Source organism: Pangasianodon hypophthalmus, chromosome 10 (assembly GCF_027358585.1).
Source record: "Pangasianodon hypophthalmus isolate fPanHyp1 chromosome 10, fPanHyp1.pri, whole genome shotgun sequence".
Classification (NCBI taxonomy): domain Eukaryota; kingdom Metazoa; phylum Chordata; class Actinopteri; order Siluriformes; family Pangasiidae; genus Pangasianodon; species Pangasianodon hypophthalmus.
In genome coordinates this window covers 3,285,501-3,303,274 of record NC_069719.1, presented here as the reverse complement: position 1 = coordinate 3,303,274, position 17,774 = coordinate 3,285,501, and the positions used below count along the sequence as shown (strand labels likewise).

General features: G+C 40.0%; 1 protein-coding gene across 1 annotated transcript; it reads right to left on the bottom strand.

The window, feature by feature from the left end:
• Window positions 1-408: 408 nt before the first annotated feature.
• On the bottom strand, window positions 409-17,649 carry LOC113544983 (glutamate-rich protein 1). The gene is made up of 6 exons (XM_026944076.3): window positions 17,300-17,649; window positions 14,856-14,990; window positions 14,562-14,702; window positions 6,925-7,326; window positions 6,449-6,643; window positions 409-2,649 (listed from the first exon to the last, which is right to left on the bottom strand). Exons 1-6 carry the CDS (start codon window positions 17,316-17,318, stop codon window positions 2,570-2,572), a joined length of 972 nt encoding a protein of 323 aa, XP_026799877.3. The 5' UTR covers window positions 17,319-17,649; the 3' UTR covers window positions 409-2,569.
• Window positions 17,650-17,774: the final 125 nt, after the last annotated feature.

Here is a 17,774-nt window from a genome sequence, read left to right as displayed (position 1 = left end):
TAACAGAGGAGCATGGATCGTTTTTAGACCTTACATAATTTAGAAAAGAAAAATGCTTCCACTTCATCACTACAGCAAATGAAAGGATATTATGGTTTCATTTTTAGCTGCTGATTCTTCAAGGCCTCAGCCACATACAGCGATCGCCTTTTAAGTGAGGAAATAAGAAACAAAAAATTAGCTCACCCTTTGTTCACCTAAACAACTTTGTCTAATTTCCACATAAAAAATGCTGGTTGGCCCTCATCTGACCTGCAGCAAGATTTTTGCTTGACAGCTCAGCCAACTGTTCCACTCCTCACGTAGTTCAGTGCAGAGTGTTTTAAATTGCCACACCAAACTTTTCCTGAATCAAACTTGATTTATCACAATTCGCCTGCATGATGGAGTCATCTTTGCTGTGACCTTCATTTCTGTCCAGACTGTGTGAGCAGCATGGAGATAATGAGTGCTCGGGCCTGCGCCGGAGACTAAATGTCACCATCTAAGCAATGAGGACAGGGAGTAGCGAAGGCCTGTTGACATTTGGTGCTAAGATAATTAGCTGCTAAGAGGCTAAGCCAAAGGCTACTCATTATGAGTGGGCCAGTGGTTTTGATCGATAATTATGTTTATGAGCTCAGTATTGTATTGTATTTTATAATCAGCATGAACAGTAAATTGACAGGTTTTGCAAATTTTAAAGGTCTTATGATGACTAAGGTTATGGTAAAGATGAGGCTTATTGTTAGGAACATGGAAAATAAGGCTTGCTGCAATTAACTGTGAGTGAGTGAGTGAGTTAAACATCTATATTCAGTGAACTCCTTAAACTTTGATAGAACTGAAGCAGACCTTTGATTATAGATCAGAGGTCTTCTGCTTTCCAAGTTCAGTTACAGTACTGAGAAATGCAGATATTGACAATAGTTTAATACATTTAAATAGAAATGGCAGAAGATGTAACTGTAGTTGTCAGTTCTTTTATTTTGACAAAACTCTGCACTGATATCTAATTAAGTAAAAAAGATTTTAAAAAATAAAATAAAAAGGCATTACAGATATTTAACCTGATACAGAAGCTTGTTCCAGCTTTGGATATCTAATCCTGTGGCAACTTTACCAAGCATGAAATAACCTCTTAGCAGGAAATACCCTCTTGTGGCAACTTTAGCTAGCAAGAAATAACCTATTAGCAGGAAATAACCTCCTTTGGAAACTTTCTCTATCAAGAAATAACTTCCTATAAAAAAAATGTAGCTGTGTAAAGTGGTAACTTTAGCTTGCTAGTTAAGGTCGCATCGGGAGAGGTCATGGCTTGCGAAGCTGGAAGCTCCTAGCGATAAATGCAAGAATCCCTCAAACGCTTTTAGCATTTTATGTGCTTCCCAGAATCACAAGTCAAAATGACACTCTTGTTATTGTGAAAGTTTTATTAAGTTTAACTCGGTCCATAATTAACACAATTTAAAATCGAGACTTTTACTGCATTTCTGTTTGTAAGACAGACATTACATATGCAATCACTTGCTTTTGCTCATCAAGGGACTTCTTCACAGTCAAGATGAACCTCATAGAGCTGGATTTCCACACAGATGCATAATTTATTCCATCCAAGAGGCAGCTGTCTTGGCACTTACATCCTCCAAACATACTCATCTAATTGAGCAGCAGTAGTTCAGTATTAGTACAAGCTAGCTGTATAAGCTAACCACATAATCTGTCAAAATTTTCATGGGAATTTGGTCCAGTAAACAGAATTATGCCTAAAAATCATATATTCTGCACTAATTTTACCACTTTTTAGGCAGGCCCAAGAGCAAAATGCACAATATCTGGTGTGCTCATGAAATCGTTATAGGACAGTGTCCAAACAGTATAACCTAGTACCCTAGCCTGGGCTTTATTTAAATGTGTACAGTAATATTTTGGTTATTTATAGCAGCCACAGCACTTTTCCTGAAATTCCAGCAAACAGAACACATTAGGTCCTGTTTGAAATTATATCTAGGCCTGGTTGCTTTTGAGTTATTGAGGTTTTGGATGTAATGATATTATAAAAACACCACAGACCCTCTGGCTATGCTTCAGGAAGTGGTGGTTTAGTGGTGAAGGCATTGGGCTACTGCTTGGAAGGTCACAAGTTCAAATCCCAGCACCACCAAGCTGCCACTCTTGGGCCCTTGAGCAAGACCCTTAACCCTCAGTTGTATCCTGTCTCAAATGTAAATTGCTTTGAATAAAAGCATCAGCCACATGAAGTAAATGTAATGCTTCAACCCAAAATGTAAAGGCTTCACCAGCCCCACTTTTGGAACCACTGCCCCAGCATGTACAAAATACCCATAATGCATTTTGATGGTTTCGGGGATGTAGGGAATAGGCCACTGTTTTGGAGAGTGATCTAAACTAGACCTTTTTAGCCTTGAAACCACCAAATGCCTAAATTGTGATGGCAGTAAATGCAGCATCACACTCATTCATACCCTTACAGAAAATGGCTTCCTCCTCCAACTCTTCTTAATTTTAAACAAGAGAGCTGGATCAGGAGTTGGAACTGAACTGCAGCGCGTATGTGTGCATGTCATGGTCACGCCTTCTTTTCCGTTTGCATGGGAAGAACTTCAGTTATCCAGTAGTGGAAGAGAGTGCAGATCACTTTAGTCTCATCTGAGGGGAAAGAGAGAGAGAAACACATGTACTTAACTTTAACCTCATCATTATGCAACCGAAAGATTAAAAAGGGTGACACAATATCCACAGGACTGTACAGTGGCCACTTTTCAGGGAACAAAATGGTGGAAACAAGTGATGATTTGTTAATCGCCTTCAAAATCGCCACTGTCTTTAGCTCTGCTATGTGCTGTTGTATATTTTTATAAATAATACTGTGTCTTACAGTGTCAGAACCCACATAAGCAAGTCGGATGCATAACTAGTAGCTATAAGCTTCCTTTCCTAATGTTCCCTTACACCATTAGCCAACATTAGAATCAAGTTTTGGATGGCAAAAATGTCTCGCCTGATCGACTACATTTGGGTAAGAGGAAGACTGTGTAAATTTAACTATTACTTGCAGCCATCAGTTGCACCTCGAGTCCCCAGTGCAGTTTACATAACGTATATCCAGCATTTATAGCACCATTCCACCAAATGTTTGTGTGTAAGGACCCTGAAATCTGCAGGAGTGATGGAGCGAGCACTTAACGGCCGCAGTCACTCTTGATTGGTCTTCCCTCCGGGGGCCAACATTAAGCTTCAGGCACAGATGCGGTAGTCCATTGATTCTTACTGTGCTGAGAAGCATTAGTGAGCTGTAAAGAACATCTGAAGGACCTGAATTGCCGTGCAATCACTGCACAGAACAAGCAGGACATTAGCCATAATAATCAAACGCTTAAGAGTGCTGGGATACTTTGTGCCTTTTAGAACGTAATGATAGACTTTTAACACTAATCAGGGATCTTTTTTTCTGTATAAAACAACTCCCTCTGTTAATCTCACCTGTACTACTCCTACAGTAATTCTATCCACTCTTCACTTCTGACCAGAGGAGGACGGCGTCCACGTGCCAGTCGCTTTATGTCCACCAACAGCAATTCAACAATGTGTCTGGAAGTCATTCATCTGCAATGAGACCTAACGATTTCTGGTGACTAGAGATGGCATGGAGCTACTTTTTCTTTTCCAATACCGATAATGAAACCTTGAGTATCAGCCAATATCGATACCTATGAAATTTTTCTCCTTCTTTCAAATCCACTAAGCTTTAAAATTATTTTTTAAACTGAAGTACCAAAAAAAAAAAAAAAGCCCAACAGCAAACCATACATAGCTAAAAACACAACTTGCACATAAAACTGCAGCTTTTTTCACTTCCAAAAAAAAAAAAAAACCCACACATCTTTTCCAAATCAAATTCTAATCTTTTCCATTTGTTACAGGATCAGATCAGATTAATTCTTTTTTTCCTCTGATACCTGATCCACCTTTTTTTTTTGCTGGTATCGATACAGATCCTGGGTATTGGATCAGTGCCATCTCTACTGGTGTAAGTAGGCGAAGTAACCGCTGATGATTCTAAGTGGGCAAATTAAAAATTTTAATTTTTAAGTCTAAGTCATTTTTGGCACAAATACATTGGATTAGTGGTTAAAATGGCAATGATTTCTTAATTGTGTAAAAACAGATGCATTCTGTTGCATGCTGTCTTGTTGGTGACGTTATACCGCAGTCAGAGGTCAAGCTGTTTTCCGCCATGGGAAAGTCATCAGGACGGAGAACAAAGAAGAATTTAGATGTTTACTCTAATTTGGCAATCATTCTGGATGCACACCTCCAGATATTAGCTCAAGATTTTCACTGTTGCTCTGTGTAGAAGATGTAGTGTCAGGGCTTATAATTACATTTATGCAAAGCGATCCTGAAACATTTTGCTTTTGTGTTCGTTCCAGTTTGGGGTTGAGTGTTTCTTAGGGTCTTGCCCTAATCTAAATGCTACACAACACACTTCCCTGTTTAACCAATCAGTTTTTGTTTAGTGTAAATAACACTATAGATTCTCATCTGTTGATTTTTGAAGAACATGTGTGCATCAACCTCTTTATAATTTCTTTGCTCCACCATAATTCTCCTAATCTAGGTCTCAAAAAGTCTTCGCAAAAAGCATAAAACAGCCCTAAGGAGGAAATGGTGTACATTTCACTTTTGCTCATGATATTTCTTTCATGTGGCTAGAAGTAATTAACCTCCAATCTTGGTTTAAATACAGATAACTAAAGGTGACCAGTTTTGTGCAAACTCGCTCACTTCCTCACTGTATGCACCTGAACAGTTTGAAATATGCCTGAAAAACTTTCAAGTTACTTCACATTAATGTATTGCACATTTATGCAGATGACTCTCAGCAATGTCACTCAGAATGTGCATCTTCATCAGAGCAGAGCGAGTGGAGATTGACAAAATGCCCTAATATACTCCTGTAGGAGCGACACCCGTTTCGTCTTCAGCTGAGTGCGCCTTAAACTTCGTCTGCTCCAACGTAACATCAAGATTCGCCATCAGTCACGCTCGGGGAGAAAAAAAAAAAAAAAAAACACAGCCGATTATTCTGAACGATCCTCTTTAATCATGGATGATGGACTCGCAAATGGTGCGGTGAGCGTTTCCTGACAGTAATGACATGATAATGTATGGGATAATGCGCCAAATGACATGTTCAATTGCGCGGAACATGCACCGATCTTCATTCATGCGATTTGGTTAATGTTCTGAAAGGTCATGACTTGTATTCAGCTTCTCCCTCACAAGGCAGATCCAATCCTTCTTCGAATGAGTCTTTAAAAGTCTTTGATATGAAATTCAACTCGTTTAAAAAGTTTTATAAATATGAATAAAGTTTAATAAATGAGGGAATAAATACAGTTTATGAATAAAGAAAATGATGCTGGGTTTGAAAGATTTGCTTAAAAAACAAACAAAAAAAAAAGTTTTTCAAGAAGAACCTCAATTGTCTACTTGAAGTTCACACCTTATCACGCAGCCACTTGACTTCATCACATGCAAGATTGAAATGAATCAGAAAATATTTTGTAGTCTGTAATAAATAAGGTGACAGTTTTATTTGTCTTAGATTACATGCATCCCTGTGGATGAGCTGTTACTATAGAAACGATAACATATTAGAACGAGTGCATTAATATAAACCTGAGATTTGCAGCTGCATTACTGTCAGAGCTGCTGTTAGAGAAAATTAATCAACACCTTCTGACCAACAAGAATTGAGAAAAGAAACTGAATCAAGAAATTCTGGAGAACATCGTGTGAGGACAATGAAAATGATCAGAATTAGAAAGGCAGATGAGTGTGTTTGTATGATGTTGGGTCAGCGTGCTGTTTCTATCCAGATCACTTTGTGCTGGAAGGGGAAAAAAAATAAGCGAAACGATTAAGATGTATAGCTGGAGCTCAGTGCTTGTGTTCTGAGGTTGTTGTGGAGACGGTGGTTCATTTCTGACAGCGTGATGTCTCGCACTCTGATTCTGCAGCCAGCAAATCCCTCAACACATCACTCAACATGCACACAGCTTGGACTTGTGCACTTACTCATTTCTGGGGGGTGAATTCACAGAAAACTGGAATTGATTTTAAAACACCCAATACATCTTATCCTCATCGTATCCTAGGTTATTAGCAATATGAACAATATCGATGTTCAAGGATCGTTCTGATGGCACGTATGTGCATAGGTGGGAATGTTGAATAAAAAATTAAAATAAAATAATTTTTTTTTTGTTTCAGATTCACAAATGCCAGTGGTTGATGATGTCATAGTTTGTTACTCTCTGTAATGTAAATTCATTTCACAGAGCACAAAATTCTCAAAAAAAAAAAAAAGGTCAAGATTAGAGTTTAAATGTAGAAGTGTGTAAGACGTTTATCTTCTCTAAGACTTTCTCTCTTCACTCACCTTTAGGCAGTGTGGAAGTGTGTGTGAACTCCTGCAGCACGGTGTGTAACTTCTCCACCTCCCTCTGACGCAGCAGCGCTCTGAGCCGACACAGGATGGACAGAACAGCAGGGGGCGAGGTACCATCTGACAGACGAGTGAAGAGCGACTCTGTCGCAGAGAGAAAGACAGAGGGATCATCTGTACTGCGGGAGCCTGGCGGAGGAGGAAGGAAAGAAAGAGACAACAGTTAAACCTCAGTAAACTCCACTTTTGTAAATCTGGCAGAAAATCTTAGCTTGGTTTAGCTTACGCAAACATTTACTAAAAAAAAAAAAAAAAAACTGATAAATGAGGCCCACCGTTTCTTCCTCACATCATCTCAGGGAGTTTTTCCTCACTTCTGTTGCCTCTGGCTTAATCTAACTGTAATGCCCATTGTCAGCTTTGTTCCGACGTAACAATTATATATTGTTTTACACTCATTATAAACTTACGATCTGATAGGTAGAGATCTTGTGTAGATTGAAGGAAGTCCAGAACCTCTTCCACCTTCTTTTCTTCATCCTCCTCATCTTCTTTTTCTTTTTCTTCACTCTGTTTGTAAGTGAACTCGAGGGCCATGGATCGGGGCACGAGGCCAAGTGCGAGCAGCTTCTCTCTGTGCCTCTTCTTCTTCATCTTCCTCCTCTTGTTTTTGCTGATGCATTCTGAGCCCTCTGCATTCCCTTTAGTTCTCTCCTCAGCATCTTCGGTTTTGTCATTATCAGCAGCAGTGGTGGTAGGCGGATTCCCTTCAGAGAGTGTAGCAGCCTTTCTCTTCCTCCCTCGCTTCCTCTTCTTGCTTGCATGGTCGTCATCTTCAGCAGCGTTGCGGTCTTCTGATCCTGAAAGATCAGCTGGACAAAGCGACCGAGTGTCAGTTGTGTACAAACAGACCCCTTTAACAACTTCCCTAAAAATGTGTCACATGTTCACATTAAGATGACATTCGGGAGGAGGTTTCTGCCCAAAAGATACCACATCATCAAATTACTGAAAAAAATGGCAAAGAACCCTGAGCAACCAAATGGGTGACACTCCTATCACAATTTCTGCAAACGCAGCTTATCATCATTAGCTTCTTAACACAGACAAGCACTTTTTTGTAGAGGAAATAAATCTTATGCTGAATCCTCTTAAGGCAACGTGAGCAGCATTGTGTACATCTGGAGGATTAAAAGCGACATCCCCAAGATGGCACGATAGAGCCAAAAATTCACTGTTCCTAAAGTTTCCAAAAGCAACTGTTAACGATTTCATACACAGCCACATTAAACACACTCACAACTCTGTTTCTCTTTAAAACTTTCCGCTGTCGTCGTGATCGTTGTCATGAGATGTGTCTCAAATAAAAAACTCTGATCTTACATCCAAAAGTATTTGCTAATCTAGAAAATGCAGAAGACTGGTACACAAAATAGACCTTTTGGTTTTTTTGTACTGGCTATATGAAAGCTTTTTAAAATTCAAATACTAACCCTAATAGGAAAATGCTTAGTATTAGTACTGACCAGCTGTCTAAAATAGTACAAAAGTATGTGATTTGAGACACAGCGCTAGTTTGTTTAGTCTCTTGTGGACACTGTCACATGGTGCTAGTCTAACTCCATGGTTTACATTGGTATTGCACCACATGGAAGCGCAGCGTTAATTTCTGAGCATGTGCACCAGCGACACTCCAAATGCACGGCAGCCATCTTGCGTACATGTTAAAAGCAAGAATAATTAAGTGTTTAATCTAGTTAGCAAGCTTATTTGCATATTAAGAAATGATTGCAATTAGGGTCTGACTGATACAGTGCTCTGTGTATGGATGTACGGATCCACATTTAGCATTGTTTTATGCATGTCTTTATAAATGAGGCCGTGGGATAAAGGAGAGGACACAACTGGGTTATTTGTTATCCTGATATTGACGTCCTGATACAGATCACATGTAAATGCAGGTGTAAATAGGACCATGCTTTCAAACACTCCTGATGCTTTGCTAATGCAGACCAGGAAAGCTGTTAAAATAGCAAGCTATTAATGCTCTGCGCTTAGCTGCCACTAAATGGACTTTTTTTTCCCTGATAAAGACTAAAAGCTGTTAGTGGAAACATGATACAGTCTAGGTTTGTGTTTAATGTTTGGTCCATTAAAGTAGCAGTTCATGTTTGGATATTAGCAAGTTTTGTGCTAATGAATAAGTAAGTAATAAATCACTTTGGAGACATGCTGTTATAGGAAAATAATCAATAACTGGTTAGTGTGATGAAGCAGAGTTAATGTTATCACCCTGAAGTCCTAAAACAGCACGTCCTGTAGTGTTTTCCTCCTCTGATACGACAGCAATTTGATTACAATTTTATTTATTAATTAAAGAATGACACATCATATGTTTTATCCCTTTATAGTTACATTTAATGGAACTGTATCACAGGGTAATAGAGCAATATTACTTCTTTCATGTACCTCATTTTAGTTTATCACTTTGTTTCATATCTTGTCTGTGGTTCTTTATTCCTGCACTGTACTGTGGTTGGCCGCTAGACCAATCCAATCTCCCTTACTGAATCAATAAAGATATATATAGGTATTTATCCATCACACACACACACACACATTTTATCTATACTTTGGAGTGCTTTCCCCTTTTACCGTGTTCCATGTCTCAGGGTGATGTATGGATAAAACACTCCTGTACTCTGTGTGATTGAAATGCCCTTCAAATCGAGCCCTGAGCCTTTCACCATAAACCTCATTGTAATGAGCAGCAGGGCTCGGACGCGCCAGATGAGAGAGGAGTACTTAATGATACGGATAATGGGGTGCTTGTGTGCATATATGTGTGTGTGTGTCTGTGTGTCTGTGTGAGATGTTATTGTGCTATCCAGGTTCAGCAGAATTTCATCAATCATCAACTGCAATTCGCATCTCAAAGTGATACGAGCGACCAGCATTTAGTTCCTTATTCCATGGTGCAAAGGGGTTCAGGAATGTCACATTAAAGCTGCGGTAAGCAATTTATTAAGAGAACACTCTGACTAAACAGCGTTTACATCCCGATAACTGTCGCTGAAATAGCACCTCTGAGAAAGGAAAATGTCTCAGTGACCTTCCTGGGTTCTGTAATCAGCAACTAAACATTTTTAACACACTCTGGCAGTATTACCCAATCATGAAACTCCTCATGAAGCTTCCTGCTTGTGCAGTCGGTGTTCCAGTTCATCCCAAAGGTGTTCAGTGGGGTTGAAGTCAGGGATCTGTGCAGTTCTTCCACTCCGACCTTAACACACCATGTCTTCATGGTGCTCACTTTGTGCACAGGGGCATTGTCATGCTGGAACAGCTGCAAATAGCCTCAGTGCTTTTGGTGTACACAATACGAGTGGACTCAGAAGGGGACTCGGTTCTCTTTCGGAACATTTAAGCATTTTAGTTGTCACGTATGGTCCATTTTAGTGTACCAAGACTAAGACATTGGTCTCAGATCAATGACTCAGCAGTTTTTGCGCATATTTGAACACAACAAATGAACTGAGACCCCTCTAAAGTGACCCACAAGCGAACCGTACTCGGACCATCTCTGGTTCGCTTGTGATTCATTTTGTGGTTGACTTGATTTGTGCATTGTGAAAACAAAGTAGTCTCAGCCTGCTTCACACTTTACTTTATAGTCAAAGAACTTGAACATACATAGCAACATGACACATAAGATAGAGCTTAAGTTGTTAGGCAGCAGTAATAATAGTATTGTGTCAGTAACATAGACAATAGTTACTGTACAATACTATTAGTATACAGTATGTGTGTAATGTATGTAAGGTATGCATGTATTTTATCTACCACTCACACTCAACCACTCACAGCTAAACAGTCCGTAGATCTGTGGCATGAAGGATGAGTTGATTTTGAAGGTTCAACATCAAAAATCCTTCTGGTATTTCACTTCATATTTGTTTTGCCTGCTCTGTTTTTCAGCCAAATCATAGCATTTAAGCAAATGATAGCATCATGTAAAGCAACCATTTTGAATGAGAGTATTCACTGTTACACACATTCACTATTAAACTATGGTAAAGGAGTTGTGGTGTGAACAAGTGGTCCGAGATCTCATCAATGCTAAAATTTCCAGAAAGAGAACTGAGCCCCCTTTTGTGTCCACTTGTATTGTGAACGTCAAATGCACGGAGGCCATTTGTATCTAGTTCTCTTTCAGGTCCACTTTAATAGGATTGAATATGGTTCATTTAAAGAGAACTATATGTGACAACACCCTCAGAGGGGTCTAGGTTCATTTGCTGCGTTCACATATGCACACAAAATGCTGAGTTATGGATCTGAGACCACTTGGAGCACTGAAACGGACCAGGTTTGAAAACACCCTTAGTTCCAGTGAAGGGAAACTGAAATGCTACAGTATATAAAGACATTCTATACAACCATATATACAACTTTGTGGAAACAGTTTGGGGAAGAACTACACATGGGTGTGATGGTCAGGTGTCCACATACTTTTGGCCATATAGTGTATCTAGTTGTGGAGTTTAATGTTTGAGATCAGCCTGAGCTGGATCAGTGAACAATATATATTTTTTTCCAACCAAAGAGGTTTCACAGGTCAAAGTTCATCTTGATAAAGTTTGTGAGAAGCAAAAATAACCGCTAACAGACATGAACGTGTATCTTTCACACCCCAAGTCCTTCCCCCATCAGTGAACTGTCACTGAATCTGCCTGCTTTAGGTGTATTGATGTAGAAAGGGGTCAAGGGGTTTCTTGTACTGTGTGTTTTGGTTTTTGAAGAGGTTGGAATGGAGGACCGGGGATTAAATAGAGGGATTCAGTGGCACTTTCATGGAAGTCCTTTCCTCTCCCCCCATTTTCTCCCTAATTTGGTCTTGTCCAGTTCCCACCCACCAGCCAGCTCTCCCCTATCATACAACAGCTACCACCTGGGGAGGGTGAAGGCTAATATGCGCTTCCTTCTATACACATGTCGCTAGCCAACCACATCTTTTCTAACTGCTGCTTCATAGGGCAGTGTAATACCCTTGTGCGCTATCTGCCCTCTTCTGCATACTGCATACGCAGGTGCTCAGAATTGGCTAGTGTCATTGTGATTGCTACGGAAACCCAGAGAGCATGGCCAAATTTACTTTCTTAGGCTCCCAGCCATGGGAATTTCTGTTGCTCCACTCAGGAGCCCCAGACGGTTAGGTCCTGCTGAAGTTCACCATTTGCTAACATAATTTGTCGTCATTTGTAGCCTTTGCTGTCAAAATTATATATACGTATTTATACATAAAAACAAAACAAAACAAACGAATAAAAACGTCCTGTGCTTTTTCTGCCATGAAGACAAAGCCATGCTGCGCCCTCTAGTGGTGGGGTTGGGACTAAAAGCAGTGGAGCTCACAGAAACAAACAAAAAAAAGGAAGCTCAAATAACTAGTTATATTTCGCATGCAGGAATCTGAATTATTCTTTCTGACGCTCACGTCTATACAACCTGTAGACATGTTGTTGGTACCACATGAGATTTAGTTATCTGGAATTTACATGTTTATTGCGTGTTGGATTAGAGTTTTATTTACGCTAGATTCAGAATTCAGATTATATTTATGAAAGAGAGCAGTTAACTTTAGAGAGCTCTTCTGCTACTTTTTGAATCCACGTCATCACATGCTGTTAATATTACTGTTAAGGTTACAGAGTAAAACTGACTGTGGTCAATTTATCTTTTAATGCATAAATCAGTTCTTCTGACGTTTTTAATCAGCCTAAATTCTCCTACTCTCTCTTCTGTCATGTTCGATGTCCCGCTTAGTCACTTTCATTCCTGTTATTACTGCATTAACATAGATCTATTTCAGGTTGCCACAGCTGACAGAATCCCTAATAATGGCCGTAAGGGTTCTGTACCACAGGAAAGCGATAAAGCAGTGCAGAAATGGATGGTGGGAAGATCAGTGTTTCTCAGCCATCGGATTTGACCAGTATTTTAATTATAATATCATCTGATGAAGTATGTTGAATATGAATATGAATTAGGAGATCTGTTCCTGGGAAAAGTGGGCCATCCAGCTGAGAACAGTGTCTCTCCTTCCCCTCCCCCCTCCAAAAAAAAGAAGACTTCATTCCCATCTCAGACAGGGATTAAAAGGGAAAAGAGACGTAGCTGCCACAGTAACAGGAGCACAGATATATATATATTTTTTTAAATAATTATGCTGAGACTCAAATGGATCTCGTTGTTAATTGCATTGCAAATCCAGAGGCTGTTGGACCTGAGTGGTATCTGAGCTAATCAAAAAGATCTTAATCCCCTCAGGGTTCTTTAACGCATATTAGACCGTATTTTAAGTGAAATTGTTTACTGTTTGCTATTGGGTTTGGCTGATTTCTTACCACACATAGCTCTATTAGCCTCTTACCTAAAATAAAATCAGTACACACTATGAAAAACTTTTACAGTATATCCATGCAAAAGGCAGCACTAAGACTTCATGCTTCCTTCATTGGAGAAATTATAGCAGCTAAATGCAGCTTCATTTCAAAACTAGTGTAGGCATCATGCTAACCTTGGGGTTTACTTTCAGTATTTAATGTTATGGTTTTACTATATTTTTACAGTATTAAAACTGAAACTTTAATAAATTGTATTCTGATCTCCAATAGAAAATTGTCCCAAGAACATGTCCCACATGTGCACAGTACAGCTGAACAGCTCTGTAGCACGCTGTCATCAGTATTCACATTAACACTATTAATGTGTGTGATACTCATCACGAGTGTTTGTTTACAGGAGTGCTGCCCAATCACCTGCTCCAATGAACAAAAATATTTGTTCATTTACTGCCATGAAAAGCGTAAGATGGATTCAGACTGCACATCTCAGTTAATTATTTAGAGTTTTAAAAATTCTGAGTGCCTCTTTATGTGCCAATCCATTCAGAGTTTGAATGATGATCAAAGATTAGTCCATTTTATTAATCACAGTCATTGAAGGAGTAAATATTTACTGAGTCAAATCTGTTTTTCGTGGTAAAGGAGGTGTGGCCTCCATGTCTGTCAGTCTTTATAAAGGACGCATGGCCTCTGTGTCTGTCAGTCTTAATGAAAGAGGTGTGGCCTCTGTGTCAGTCTTAATGAAGGAGGCGTGGCCTCTGTTGCTGTCAGTCTTAACAAAGGAGGCGTGGCCTCTGTGTCTATCAGTCTTAATGAAGGACGCATGGCTTCTGATCCTATCAGTCTTAATGAAGGAAGTGTGGCCTCTGTTCCTGTCAGTCTTAACAAGGAAGGTGTGTCCTCTGATCCTGTCATCCTATCAGTCTTAATGAAGGAGGCGTGGCCTCTGTTCCTGTCAGTCTTAATGAAGGAGGCGTGGCCTCTGTGTCTATCAGTCTTAATGAAGGAGGCATGGCTTCTGATCCTATCAGTCTTAATGAAAGAGGCATGGCTTCTGATCCTGTCAGTCTTAATGAAAGAGGTGTGGCCTCTGTGTCAGTCTTAATGAAGGAGGCATGGCCTCTGTGTCTGTTAGTTTTAATGAAGGAAGTGTGGCCTCTGTTCCTGTCAGTCTTAACAAGGAAGGTGTGTCCTCTGATCCTGTCATCCTGTCAGTCTTAATGAAGGAGGCGTGGCCTCTGTGTCTATCAGTCTTAATGAAGGAGGCGTGTCCTCTGTGTCTATCAGTCTTAATGAAGGAGGCATGGCTTCTGATCCTATCAGTCTTAATGAAAGAGGCATGGCTTCTGATCCTATCAGTCTTAATGAAAGAGGCATGGCTTCTGATCCTATCAGTCTTAATGAAAGAGGCATGGCTTCTGATCCTATCAGTCTTAATGAAAGAGGCATGGCTTCTGATCCTATCAGTCTTAATGAAGGAGGCATGGCTGCTGATCCTATCAGTCTTAATGAAAGAGGCATGGCCTCTGTTCCTGTCAGTCCCAATGAAGAATCATCTTAGTGTGTAATGCTTTTGCAGTTAAGAATGTAATTTTGGAGATGGCTCCTCTGCTACACCGCTCGGAGGGATTGATGGAGTGCAGATTCAGATGTGTGTATGTGGATTGCACTACACTCACACACTCTAAACGGTCTCTTACCAGGCATCTCATCTGCATTATTGACAGGTTGTGCATCAGTGGGAGACCCCGATCCATCTTCACTGGCAGGAACGTAGTCTTTAGGAGGAGGGAGGACTGTGTACACCTTCCTGCCTGATACAGCAGGCGCTCCTGCATAACCTGTGAGAGAAAGAGAGATAGAGAGCAAACACCCACAAGGTATTCATATTCAGCTTTAAGAAACAGCACACACAGTCTCATACACATTATAGAAGCTTACTCCATTAACTATTAATATATTTATTAAGATAAGAGTATAATTTGTAGCCTTACCAGTCGCTTTGCTTGGCTTCAGTTGAAAACCTTTAAAAGAATTAGCGGCTTTGGGATCATGGACAGGAGTCTCGAGCACTTTTTCTACCTTTAGGGTAGTGGGGTAGAGTCTCTGCAGGACTTTCGCCTGAAATACTGACAAAGAAGACATGCTGAACATGTGGGAAAATTCCCAGTATGGCTGCAGAGAAAGCATAAGGTTCAGTGCTACAGAAATATCAAAACTCTTCATTTAAACAGTGACGTGTATACAGTGCACTAGAATAGCAAAAGTAAAATGTAATATGTATAGCATACAGCACATGTGTAATATTAAATGTAGGGTGTCCTTTGTGTGTGGAATCTGAACTGGTGTAAGTCAGTGAAAGGAAATATCGACCCTGAATGACTTGCGTATCAGTGTTTATAATCAATATGTGATCTTCAGTTATGAGACTTCAAGATTATACTACTTTCACTGACAAGCAATTTTCACATGCTGATGAACTAAACCTAAAGAGAGTGATGCAGCAGGGCTTTAGTCTTTTGTCATCTGAACACCCTGCTCAAACAAAACAAACAAAGCTTCCAAAACTTTCATGCTAATAACACTGTTAGCAATATCACACCAGTCCGTCATCTCACAGATCTCTAACTATCCGAGCCGAGTCTCTGCTATAACTCAGTGTTGTATAGCTGCATTGCATTCTGGTACTTTCAGTCCAATGCTTGCATCAACGTCTCCACTTCTTCTTCATTGGACTGCTCATTAATATGAAGTTGAACGTCACAGGAAAACAGCAAATGAGAAGAGAGGCTCTTGTTTTTTAGGAGCTAAAAGCAAAATCTGACTGTTACCAGTTATGTTTAAGATTGTTGAATCATATTTCACCTTTTAAACACAGTTTTAACAGCTCTAGCAAAAACGATGTCCCCCTGACGTCTCACAGGAAGAAAGTACAATAAAATACAATTTAACAATACAACCGACAAATCAGCAAAAGAATCGCGAAACACACAAATAGTTCAATATAAACATAATTAATGTATTTCAGACAAGGTGGATTGTGAAAATTCATACAAATTTGCAAACGTGTGATAATGTGTAAGTGTTTTGAATTGAAAATTGGTTTAGGATATTTAGCTAACTTAAAACAGGGAGCTTAGCAGGTAGTTTATGAGCTAATAACCCAAACTACACTGCAAAATTTTGCACCTTGGTAGTTTGAGGACCATCCAGTGTGTTTGCAGAAGAGTTGAAGTTTTAGCATCTTCCCAAAGATTAAGGTTTAGTAGTTTCTGCTACAATTGTGTTAAACAAATATCTAACTCTGAATTGCCACTATTGGTCCATTTGGGTGGAAATGAGGAAAACACTAAATTATCAGCTGTGAAGCATAGCCAAGGGGTCTGTGATCCATCCATCCGTTCTCTGTACCTCTTATCCTACACAGGGTCATGGTGGAGCCTATCCCAGGAGACTCGGGGCACAAGGCCCCTGGATGGGGTGCCAATCCATCGCAGGGCATAATCATGCACACACACTCACACCCCCGTTCACACACTACGGACAATTTGGAAATGCCAGTCAGCCTACGACGCATGTCTTTGGACTGGGGAGGAAACCAGAGTACCCGGGGGAAACCCCCAAAGCACTGGGAGAACATGCAAACTCCGTGCACACAGCGCCGAGGCGGGAATCGAACCCCCAACCCCGGAGGTACGAGGCACTCAACGTTGTTATGTTTAGGGGTCCAAGCACCAAAGTCAACTCAGACCTAAGGTGTTCTATCAGTGGAAGGTAAAGCAGTACAAAGCTCTATGGCTCCAGAAAGTATTATTTGAAAAATCTTTAAATAAATCCATACTGAGGAGGTCCATACTGAGGAACTGATTTTACAGTTAAAAGACTGACAAGTTACAAAAAGTGTGAAAACCTCTGGTGTAGTCACCTCAAGTTATCCACAGGTGGTGTTCTCTCATTAAAATAATAATGTGTGTTAGATTAATGCAGTGGGCGCACTGGTTTTACAGAAACATGGACAGTTAGACAACACACACACACCAGATATGAACCTCAAGGAATAATTCTATCAAAATAATAAATAAATAAAGTTTACAACATGTTCCCTTTATTTATCTATTATCTTCAGCCAGGGTAAAAAGATCAGACAGGAAATGTTGTATTACTAGGTATGTACTAGCTGGTACATTTGTATTGAGTGAAGGATTTGCTGTAATTCATTGCTCTCCACTTGTGAGTAAAATAAATAAAAATGTTATTAAAGTCAGTGTGAGAATGTGTGTGTGTTAATGCTAACTGAACATCACACAGTGATGGCACGCGCACATACCTGGTTTTGTTATGCCTGTGCACGAGCTGGCACTGCGCGCGCTACACTTGCACCAACCGTCAAATTTCACCCCAATAAACGAATTAGCTTTTTTTTTTTAGCTCTTCTTACCTTCTTTTCTGAGCGACATGTTGACGATTTGTTCTTCTTCTTCGTTTAAACAGGCCTGACACTTTAGCTGACATCTAATTTCGCTGACTAAAGCTGCATAACTTGCAAACAAACACTACTGCTAGCCAAGTTACCTAGCTAACCCTATCGAGTTAGGTAGACTTAGCTAGCCGGTCATGGCTTGCATTAAAGGGTTGCATTCTAATATCATTTAAAATGCATACCATTCTGTTTCAAAAAGTATACACATTATCTTGTTCATATAAAAGAACTCGCATAGCAGGTTCGTATCATTCTTCGAGACACAGTGCTAACTGTTGGTGACCTTACCAAGATGGCGCCGCTTTGTGTCCCTATGGTCGCGTCACTACCACGCGCTGACACCATGTTTATTCCGCCCTTACTAGTGAAAAATCCCGCCTCCTGAAATGTGATTGGATAATAGTGTCTAAAAAAACGTTCTGATTGGACGGTT